This window comes from Thalassophryne amazonica, chromosome 13 (assembly GCF_902500255.1).
Source record: "Thalassophryne amazonica chromosome 13, fThaAma1.1, whole genome shotgun sequence".
Classification (NCBI taxonomy): Eukaryota; Metazoa; Chordata; class Actinopteri; order Batrachoidiformes; family Batrachoididae; genus Thalassophryne; species Thalassophryne amazonica.
Window position 1 is genome coordinate 87,642,402 of NC_047115.1, and position 12,099 is coordinate 87,654,500.

At 40.4% G+C, this 12,099-nt stretch overlaps 1 protein-coding gene across 1 annotated transcript in view; it reads left to right on the plus strand.

The window, feature by feature from the left end:
* Positions 1-12,099, plus strand: part of gbf1 (golgi brefeldin A resistant guanine nucleotide exchange factor 1) — a 580,908-nt gene that overhangs the window by 399,731 nt on the left and 169,078 nt on the right. Inside the window, 3 exon segments of the mRNA XM_034185226.1 lie at positions 4,396-4,598; positions 10,608-10,731; positions 11,187-11,312. Of these exon segments, the coding sequence (XP_034041117.1) occupies positions 4,396-4,598; positions 10,608-10,731; positions 11,187-11,312 (453 nt within the window).

Genomic DNA, 12,099 nt, shown 5'->3' on the forward strand with positions numbered 1-12,099 from the left:
TTTTCTCTGTTCTGTTATTTTTCTTATTCATTGGTTTTTGTATGTTTATTCTCTTGCTGGGTTTTTCTGCTTGTGTTTGTCTGTCTCTATCTCTCTTGGTTCTTGGTGGTGGGTGTTTCCCTCTCTATGGCCACACCCTTGTTCTGGTGCTTTCCATGCATACCTGCTTTTGATTTGCTGCTCATCACCTGGGGTTATATTAGCCCACTGGGTGTGTTAGTCCTTCACCAGATTGTTGTGCCTTGTGCCACTTTCCAGCTCTGTACCTGTGTTTCATAGTCCTGCCTGCCTCCTTGTGTGTTCCTGACCTCTAGCCGGTTGCAGTGACCACACCTTAAGTCTGATGATTTTTGTACTGCTGCTTTTTCTGGACTTCCTACTTGGGTACCAACCTCTGCTATCCACCCGAGTAAAGCTTTTTTACAACCAGAGCTGTTTGGTTGAGCAGTGCATTTGTGTCCAACAATTCCTGACCATCCAGTCTGATATCTACAGCTTAATTGGAGCCCATCTGGAGTAAATTCAGTTGATTGGACAAGATTTGGAAAGGCACACTCCTGTCTCCATATAAGATCCCACAGTTGACAGTGCATGTCAGAGCAAAAACCAAGCATGAAGTCAAAGGAATTGGCTGTAGACCTCAGAGACAGGATTGTCTCAAGGAATAAATCCGGGGAAGGGTACAGAAATATTTCTGCTGCTTTAAAGGTCCCAAGAGCACAGTAGCCTCCATCATCTGTAAATAGAAGAAGTTCGGATCCACCAGGACTCTTCCTAGAGCTGGCCACCCACTAAACTGAGCAATCAGGGGAGAAGGGCCTTAGTCAGGGAGGTGACCAAGAACCCGATAGTCACTCTGTCAGAGCTCCAGCATCCCTCTCTGGAGAGGAGAACCTTCCAGAAGTTCAACCATCTCTGCAGCAGTCCACCAATCAGGCCTGTATGGTGGAGTGGCCAGACGGAAGCCACTCCTTAGAAAAAACATGGCAGCCCGCCAGATTATAAATCATTTCTTTTAAGTTTTTAACCTGTGCATGCCCTGATGAAGCTGATTACAGTAAACATACCAGAGTACATCAGAAAAATGCACAACAGATTGATAGCCATTTTATCCATAATCATGACATAACCTTCTTAGCCTTCATGACCACTTTTAAGTAGCTGAAGGTAAATCCGCTGCATCTGAGGCCACTTAGTTTCATGCTCAGACTTACAATAGCACGTCAGTTGTTTTTTGTATTCAGAAAAACAAACCCACATCAAATTTAAATAAGACTGAAAAGCACAAAACAATAAATATATACCTTGAGAGATGCATCCCACAAAGTTCTCCTCCTGCATTCTCACACCGCAGCCATGTAGAATCACACCAGTTATCTCCTTTCAATCGATCCACATTATAGGAATACATGACAGTCAGTAAAGATCTGATTACCAATCGTAGTGTTTGTGTTGCTTTCCTGTATCATTTTTTCTGTCCACAGTCTTTGATATGATAAGCAGGTAACACTGTTAAACGGCTTGGGGTGGGTCCAATGTGCACTGCACATCTCTCGCATTGATTACAGCAACAATTACTTTCTCTCAAAGTGTCAGGCTTACTGAAAGAGCGTGGCTGGACTCAAATGCAGGATTCAGATGTCAGTAAACCAGGGTTTAATGAAAGTTCAGGCAGGGTTCATTACACTGGTAGATAAGCAACAGGAACAGAAGCATTAGACAGAGACAATATCAAAAACAGGCATGCAAGTCAAAAACACGGATAGTCAAAAAACAGGACAAAAATGCTCAGAAGAAGTGTGATATGCCAGTAAACAGTAGCTAACAAGAAACATGTAGCTCACCGGGATTTTTCCAACACGATGAACTCTGCCGAAGTTTGGGCTCTATATTGTATCTCAAAACTCAATACAATACATTGAATGTCTGACATTTGATATGTATCACGGTATCAATAATTTATGTGCTTAATACTGCTTAGAGAAATTTTATTTAAATAAATTCATAAATTGTGTGTGGTGTTGGTGTCTACCCAAGCTTTTTAATACTTTAGTTATACTGCTTAATGTGTGTTGTATTAGTATTTTTTTTTGCACATTTTCACCTTTTCCTTTACCCTATCCCAAATTAACATCACAACCTACATGTTTGTTTGATAAGATTATAAACCCCAAGAGCCATAATCATTTTCATATTTATGGCTTCCATAGCTCTAACTGACCTGCATGCACAAAACAACCTAAGGCTAAAAATAGCTCCTAGTGACATTACACTATTTAACAAATTTTTATTTTTGTCTTGTTCCTGGGTACACAGTGTGTTTTCCTAACCTGTTATGCCTTAAATAAATAGAAAATAGCTGTTATTCCACAGAAACTTTGCTTCTGTGATCAGGACAATGATATTTTGAAATTTGTCTGTTTTCAAGAATATTCTCAATTCGCCTTCACTACTACTGAGTAGTCTTCTAGAATATTCTTTAACTGCTAGAACTGTCCAGAATTTTCTAGAAGTTTCCAGAATTATCTAGAAATTTCAAGAAACTTTTAGAACTTTAAAAACTTTAAGAATGTTAAAAAAAAATAAAATCAAAGTTTGTGCTGAATGTAGTAATTTTTCCATAGACTTTAGACATAAGCAGTTGAAATGTAACACTTAGAAGCCAGGAACAAAAATTGTGTTACATAGTGTTATTCTAAGAAAAATCTTAGAATTTCTTGAATTATTAGATATTTCTTTGAATTTTTACTTGGTAAGATGAAAGTACCAAAGCTCCAAAGGTGCCACACTGGTAAGAGTAGGGAAGAGGACTTTGAAGAAGCCTAAGAGTGTGTGAAGCAGAGAAGCTGGTGGAAAAGACAGAGAGGGAGCAGAGATATTCAGAGATAAGCAGAGATATGAGTCAGTAACACGCTACCAGCTTGATCTACGTAATTATTTTATGTTAATTTACTGTCTTAATGTATTTATAAATTGTTTAAATTATTGTTATCATATACACACATGAATTATTATCATTATTGTATTATTATTATCAGTATTATTAATATTTTATTTTACTTCTATTTTCTCATTTGATTTTTAAGTGGACAACAATGGAAATAAAAGTGTTTTCACATTCATTTTGTGGTGAACTACGTGAAATAATGAAAGACAAGTGAGAGCTTTTGTCTTTTTGGCACTCTGCCACTACGAAGTGCTCTTATTTTTCAGGTAAAACAACACAGGGACGGCATCAAATACGATACACTTTTCACTTATGTTGACAACATGGTGACACTTAACTCACTAAACCAATTGAACTAAAAAAAAAACACAATAAATCAACAACTAACATTTTTAAGCGAACATGAGCCACAATAGCAACATTTAAAACCCCAAAACCCAGAACTCCCATAATGCCTTTCAGCACAAGAATTTACAGGTTTAGCGAATGGCCAAGTGATTGCTCAAATTTAGTTTTGCTGAGTATCATCATCATGACATTAAATTATTTTCATGATTACGCATTTCTTAATGCAGTTATATGATCGGTTGATTTTACTATTCATTCATATGTAGGAGTGCAGAGTGCATTTATTTTTTTATTTCCCCTTCCCTTTCCGTGACAACCAATCACAGCTCTTACAGGACCACGTCATAGCTAGCAACGGGGTCAACCCCGCCTTCTCACTAAGACAGGAGTTTCAGTCTGCTTCTTGCTCAGACTTGCTCTCAGACACCTCCTGGCTCACTCTAAGGCTAAGATTCCTTGTTAGGAAATTTTTGGCTAAGTTGGGAGCTCTTTGAGAGGACTTTGCGATGCTTCATGAGTACTGGCCCTGATTTTAAAGCTAGAACCCCAAACAGACCCAGTTGTGCCCAAGCTTAGACATTGCTTTCAAAAAAGGATAGTGCTTCATATCTCACTGTAGTTATGCATAAAAGTTAAAGTAAGCATATTTGTATATTGCCAGTATTTTCTTATAAAATGGCATCCCGCCAAAAATACAAAAACGTTACTCCACCATCTTACTTCAACATCTTGTATCTTGTTTTTCTTCTGCTGATGTTGTTAAAAAAAAAAACCTTGTATTCTTCCACCCGCATTCTGATGGGGAACATATGGTTTTCCATTATTGCTCGTTAATCTCTTCCTTCATCCACTGATAACATTATTGGCCTCTTTCTCCTTTGTTTTTTGTACAGTGTATCATAAAGTTTTGAGTTTAGTAACAGTTTCTCAACTTTAGATGTTTAGCAGACATGTAGTATTAAAGTTAATGTAATGTGCCCAAAACTTTGGCACAGCAATGTAGATCTGATGTATCTTTGTCCCCCAAAATAATGTGGTCATAATCATAAAACTTGGTGCACTGTTGCATGCCACTGAACAGTGTTTTTTGTTGTTTCCAGTTGTTGATCACAGGCACAGAACAGTTTAACCAAAAACCTAAGAAAGGGATCCAGTTCCTGCAGGATAAAGGCCTTCTCAGCAGTCCCATGGATAACAACCAGGTGGCCCAGTGGCTCAGAGAAAACCCTCGACTCGACAAAAAGATGATTGGCGAATTCATCAGTGATCGCAAAAACATGGAGCTGCTGGACAGCTTTGTGAAGTAGGATGAAATTTGGGGTCTTGGTGTTATTATGTACACTGTGCCTGCATGTATATAATGCATGATTAATTAATATGATGCAATGCTCTGTTCAGTTTTTATTTTTTTGAGAGAGAGAGAGAGCCTCATCATTTTCCGATATTGTGCAAAGACCCACTGAGTGATACCTGTTTCTTTCCTAAACCTCATTACTTGGCCAATGCCCAAGTAATGAGGCATTGGCATCATTACTTGGGTAATGCATAATTACACAGGAGTCAAAATGTAGAAATGTTCCAGTCATATTGAAAAATATACCATACCCCTGTAGGTCATTAGACATTAGCTCCAAGATGCCTCCACATCTGAAAATAAGCATTAATTAATGAGCTGTCTATGTAAAAATCAGGTGGCTGCCTATGTAGGTGTCCACATGGCCAACTCAGATTTTGATCAAATTTTCACCAATTACCCTTCAAATAGATTACTTAGGCATCATAAAGTTTGTTTTTCCATCAGGCAAAATTTTTGCTTGAGGTTTTGGTCAGTTGAAAATTTGATGTCAAAACAGCCTGAAATCCTGTTACATTAAAATGTATAGTAAAAATGCTCAACTTTGAAGCAAAACTGCCCATCTAGAAGCCCGTGGTTTGAAAAATTGGCTATGGGGTCTCATCAGCCATCATCCAGATATCAAAGGTTTATTGTCCATCTGGAGGAACTTTTCCGTATACGAGGTCTGTGAGAAAAGTATCGGACCTTTTTATTTTTTCAAAAACCATGTGGATTTGAATCACGTGTGATTGCATCAGCCAAGCTTGAACCTTTGTGCGCATGCGTGAGTTTTTTCACGCCTGTCGGTTGCGTCATTCGCCTGTGGGCAGGCTTTGTGTGAGCACTGGTCCACCCCTCTCGTCGTTTTTTCATTGTCAGAAGAATGTCTGAAGGATTGCCGTTTTATTGCATTAAAATTTTTTCAGAAACTCTGCCAGACAACCAGCTGGAAACCATTTCGAAGATTCGGTTGGCTTTTGGTGAAAATTTTATGGGCTTCAGAGAGATTAAGGATTGTTACTGCCGCTTTAAGGACGGCCCACAGCGCCGGAGGGCGCACCGCGCTCCGAGCCGCGATCAACGGCTGAAAGGAGCTGATCACTTCCAAATTTAAGGCTCTGTTGATGCAGGACGTCGTGTAACTAGCAGAGAAGTTTCATAAGAGGTCGGGATCAGCACTTTATCGGCACATTCCACTGTTAAAGGAGATTTTGTAATGAAAGACGTGCAGACGGATTCGCGCGTCAGGACGCAGCCACGTCTCACTATTTGTGAATGGTTAGTCAAAAAGTCCTTAATCCACAGGATCAAATGTTCATGGAGACCCAGGTCCTGTATCTTCCTGACTAGTATCCTGGGGGCAGTTGTATTAAAAGCAAACCTAAAACCCATGAACAGCAGCCTCACATACGTCCTTTTCTGCTCCAGATGATAATAGTCTTCATGTGGTCCAGGACAAGTCTCTCAATGCACTTTGAGACAATTGGTGTTAAGGCCACTGGTCTGTAATTATTAAGGGAGCTGATGTTACATTTCTTGGGCACTTGAATAATGGTAACAGATTTTAGACAGGCCAGAACAGTAGCATGCATAAACGGTCTGGTGTTTCTTTATAGCCGTTAGCATATAGCCAAACGCTGAACTAGCATTAGGATCTGGTGGTATGACGACAACAGTAAAAAAAAACTCCCAGGCCAGATAGTGGGGTCTACATTTAACTGCCAGGGGCTCCAAGTCCAGAGAGCAGTCATCATCATCATCTTCAAATGCTTATCTGTGATCAGGTTGTGGAGCATCAGTTCTAGCAGGGGCCCCCAAAATTCTTTTTCCCGGGCTACATTAACCATCTTTGACTGTGGGATACTGAGGTGTTCCCAGGCCTGTGTGGAGATATAATCTCTCCACCTTGTCCTGGGTCTTCCCCGGGGTCTCTTCCCAGATGGATATGCCTGGAACACCTCCCCAGGGAGGCGACCAGGAGGCATCCTTACCAGATACCTGAACCACCTCAGTTGGCTCCTTCAATGCGACGGAGCAGTGGCTCTGAGCTCCTCACAGATGACTGAGCTTCCCATCTTATCTCTAAAGGAGACACCAGCCACCCTCTTGAGGCAACCCATTTGGGCCTCTTGTACCCACGATCTAGTGCTTTTGGTCATGACCCAACCGTCATGACCATAGGTGAGAGTAGAAATAAAGATTGGCCAGTAGATCAAGAGCTTCGCCTGTTGGCTCAGCTCCCTTTTTGTCACAACAATACATTAGAGCGAATGCCTGTGCTGCACCTATTCTCCAATTGTCCAGCCGATCTCGTGCTCCATTGTCCTCTCACTCGTGAGCAAGGCCCAGAGATACAGTAGTGTTCAGAATAATAGTAGTGCTATGTGACTAAAAAGATTAATCCAGGTTTTGAGTATATTTCTTATCATTACATGGGAAGCAAGGACAGTGAAGCATGGTGTTGCAAGCATCATGATATGGGCATGTTTCTCCTACTATGGTATTGGGCCTATATATCGCATACCAGGTATCATGGATCAGTTTGGATATGTCAAAATACTTTGAAGAGATCATGTTGCCTTATGCTGAAGAGGACATGCCCTTGAAATGGGTGTTTCAACAAGACAATGACCCCAAGCACACTAGTAAACAAGCAAAATATTGGTTCCAAACCAACAAAATTAATGCCTCACAGATGTGAAGAAATCATGAAAAACTGTTGTTATACAACTAAATACTAGTTTAGTGATTCACAGGATTGCTAAAAAAGCAGTTTGAACATAATAGTTTTGAGTTTGTAGCGTCAACAGCAGATGCTACTATTATTGTGAACACCCCCTTTTCTACTTTTTTTTACTAACAGCCCAATTTCATAGCCTTAAGAGTGTGCATATCATGAATGCTTGGTCTTGTTGGATTTGTGAGAATCTACTGAATCTACTGGTACCTTGTTTCCCATGTAACAATAAGAAATATACTCAAAACCTGGATTAATCTTTTTAAGTCACATAGCACTACTATTATTCTGAACACTACTGTACTTGAACTCCTTCACTTGAGGCAAAACCTCATACCCTGTCCGGAGTAGGCAAGGTTAATTGCTGAAAACCATGGCCTCAGATTCAGAGGTGCTGATCCTCATCCCAGCCACTTCATTCTCGGCTGTTAACCAACCCAGTGAGTGCTGGAGGTCACAGGTCCTCTTCAATTCGAGGTTCGAGTATCAGCCCAACCCTCCTTTTCAGCACCCTGGAGTAGACTTTATCAAGAAGGCTGAGTAGTGTGATGCCCCTGCAATTGGCACACCCTCTCTGGTTCCCCTTTTTAAATATGGGAACCACCACCCCACTTTGCCACTCCTTAAGCACTGTCCCAGACCTCAATGCAATGTTGAAGAAACTTCTTCAGTCAGACCGCTTCCTTGACCACTAGTGTCCACCTCAGTGTTCGAAGGTTGCTACCCCTTGAGGCACCTAAGACCTTCAGGCCACAGAACCTCGCTGTAGCTTCAGCAATGGAAGCTTTGAACATTACCCTTTCTGGTTCAATGCCCCCAACCTCCACAGGGATAAGATACAATATGATACGAAAACTTTATTGTCCACAGAAAATAATCTTTGGTTTCATCATTGGCATATCTCAAAACAATAAAAACACACAAGACATGATAAACCATTTCAGAGTAAAAATATATCAAAAATATAGTAGAAATATATATGTAAAATATAGCAAAAAATATGACTGTATTTCAAGTAAAGTAGCTATCCAGTCATCACACATTCAAAACATACCAATAAAAGTACACCACACAAAGGAAACCCTTGGCAAAGGTAGGGAGCAGAAATCCAAGTAAGCAGCTACCACGTTCTAGTTTTATTTATTGCTTTGACAACATCCGGGACAAAGGACCTTTTTTTTAAATAAAGATTTTTCCTTTCTGCCATTTGTTTCTCCATCTGATGTTCAGATTTCCATACCACATGACGATATTAAATAAGGTACTTTCCACCAAGCTCTGATTCTAAAATAGTTTCTAAAATAGTTTGACTCACTCCAGAATTATTGAGCTTGCGTAGCAAGCAGAGGTGTTGTAAACATTTTTTTAAAAATGTGATCTGTATTAATTTGGAAAGTAAGACTGCTGTCAATGTATGTACCCAAGTATTTAAAAATGATTACTGGCTTCATCATATTCTTGCTATTTTTTAGGACACAACTCCTTGGTCTTTTGAACATTTATTTCTAAGGAGCTGGTTGAACACCAATTTTGAAAGCTCAGTACATGGTTAAAATACAAATTCTCCTTTCAGTATTACCCTCCTGCAAGTAGAGCAACCAGCGGGATATCATCTGCATACTTAAATACATAAAAAATACATGATCAATTTTAAACTCATTAGTGTACACAGAAAATAGAGAGGATGAAGGAATTGTGCCCTGTGGTGCTCCTGTGTTCAATACAGTCTCAACTGAAACACTACCATTTACAAGAACTCTTTGTGGACCATCAGAGAGGAAATCTCTGATCCAATGAATAATGCCACCGTTAACCCCTAGATCTATGAGTCGCTGCAAAAAGATATGTATTTGCATAGTGTTTAAAATCAGATGTAAAATCAATAAAAAGAATTGTAAGTGTGTGGGAGCTTGTAAATGCTTTGTTATGGTGTTAATCAAGATTATAGTCACATCATCTGTGCCCCTCTTGTTTTTATATGCAAACTGTATGTGGTCAAGGCCGTTCGATATAGAGGTTGTCATATGTCTACGTAAACTCTCTCCATGCACTTACCTAAAATAGAGGAGAGTGCAATGGGCCGAAAATCTGCCAGAAAAACCAGAAAAGATGCCAGACAAGCTTCACCAGAGGTGCGAGTTGAAGATCTGTTGGACACTGGGCTCCTCCAGACATTCCCAGTTCTCCTGCACTAATCCGTTTGGGCTTACAAGGTCTGTCTAAAGTCCTCCCCCATCCTCTGTTCCAACTCACCACTAGATGATGATCAGTTGACAGCTCTGCCCCTCTCTTCACCTGAGTGTCCAGAACATGCGGCCTCAGATGAGATGATAGGATCACAAGGTCGGTCATCGACCTTCAGCCTAGGGTGCTCTGGTACCATGTACGCTTATGAGTAGGGATGGTTATTGATAATGGCATCGATATCGATGCCATTATCAATTCCGCTTATTGATCCAGTTTTTTGTCGATTCCCTTATCAATACCTAAAAGTAGGCTTTACAGGTTTTCTATGTCAACATTTTATTGAGTCTTAAGGTAAATAAATATGAAATTGATCACTGGATCCTTAAACTCTGGACATATAATAAAAACACAGAGCTTTTGTTAGTCACAAAACAGAGGAACAGAACAGAGGACGATTCTCCTTTCTTGCCTGCAACAAAACAAGAGTTCCAGTTAGTGACTTTAATCAGCACAAAGGTGACTCACGATTAACACCTTTAAATGGCTTTGAGAGGGGTTAATGAAGAAATTGTCGACCTGCTGCTTTTGAAAATCAGCAAAGCAGAGAACCAGCAAAGCAGCGAGTGCAGCGCTGCTTCATTGCTTCAAGCTTCAAGCAGACCCCCTGCTTCTGCAATAAATGCCACCATTAAAAAGTACATGCCGGCAATGCACAAAAATCCCAAATTAAAGAGCCAGCAATACAGAAAAAGGTGTGATTTACACTCTGGAAAATAGGGTAATTACAATGAAATTCTTTTCATAAATTTCAGGAGAGCACCTAAAAGACAGCTAATTTTATCTTTTGTTTCAGAAATATCTTTATTTTTGAAGGTAGAAATTGGTTATTCACGTTTATCTATAAACATTACATAATTAAAAGTTTTTGTGATCTTTTAATATTTTATTAATATGTTATAGAATGAAATGTGTTTCTGCTCATGTTCTTGGATATTTGTAAAACAAACAAAAAAAATTATGGTTTGTTGTAACGATTCACCTCTCTGCTGCAGCACGTTTGCTTTTCAGGGGCTTCGAATCGACGAGGCCCTGCGGCTCTACCTGGAGGCCTTTAGGCTGCCTGGTGAGGCTCCGATCATTCAGAGACTCCTGGAAACTTTCACAGACAACTGGCATGTAAGAAATTTCTGTTGTACTGAGCAAAGTCCACCTGCTTGTCAATCACTGCACAATTATTGCTTGTGGAAAGGTGGTGAATTTATCTATCATAAGCTGACACATGGATAACTCGTATTATAGCTGCAAGATGACATAAGCTGAAGGAAAGGACAAACTCAAAATAGCAAGACAACCATGTAACCTGGAAACTGTTCCTGGTAACGTCCTTTTCATTAGCTGACCATACACACAAATAGTGGCCTTGAAAGAGTTCAGGGGTTTTCTTGTAACTGTCAAAATGTATTTTCCACACTGTGAACTTACTCCAACATCAGCAGCATATGCAAGATGAGATTCAGAGGTTATCAGTACTCATGGAACTATAAAACACCACAGTGATTTTGTGTTCACAGACACATGGCTGTGTGACTCAGTCTGTGTATTATTGTTGTATATGTTGTGTGCATATGCAGAAGGTGAACGGCTCTCCTTTCTTGACCAATGATGCTGGCTTTGCCTTGGCCTATGCTGTCATAATGCTCAACACTGATCAGCATAACCACAATGTCCGCAAGCAGAACATCCCTATGACAGTAGAGGTGAGTGAGAACACGTGCCCAAACTCCGTCAGATATGAATGTCAGCTCTTTACAAAAGTAACCAAGATGAGGCCGCATACTTGAACAACTGTGTTGGACACACATCTTAGGACTGTGTCACACCATTATGATTTAGCCAGCTTATGCCAACTTGTGAAAAACATGGCAAAGTTATGCACCTGTCATACCATGACGATTTAGCCAGCGTATGCTCACCGCCTCATTTTCACTGAGAAGTCTGGGTCAGTACGGCACAGTATAGTACGGGTTTGAACGGTTAAGTCTGGGTTGGTTTGCGATTCTACCGCCAGCAAAACCCTTTCATCTCACAGGTGTTGGGTGTTGACAAGCATTGACAGATGTTGACAGGCACGTCATCGAACCCGCATACGCTTTCACGCAGCTTCACCCCTCCACACGGAGTCCAAACAAAGTAATTTAACATTTTTGTGCTCCGGGTTGTCCGTCTGTCCGTCCACCCGTCTGTCTGTCCGGCCGTAATTCATTTGCCACAACGTAGCTCGGCACCTATTGCTCACAGAAACTTCATATTTGGTGGGTACATGCCTTGGAGGAGTACTTCGCATGGGTTCAAAGGCTGGGGACCTTGACCTACTTTTGAAGGTCACCAATGGTCACAAATCTCAAATCCTTTGCCACAACATTGCTTGGCACCAATTGCTTGCAGAAACTTCATATTTGGTGGGTACATGCTTTGGAGGAGTACTTTGCATGGGTTTGAATGCCGGTGACCTTGACCTACTTTTAAAAAATTACCAATAGTTGC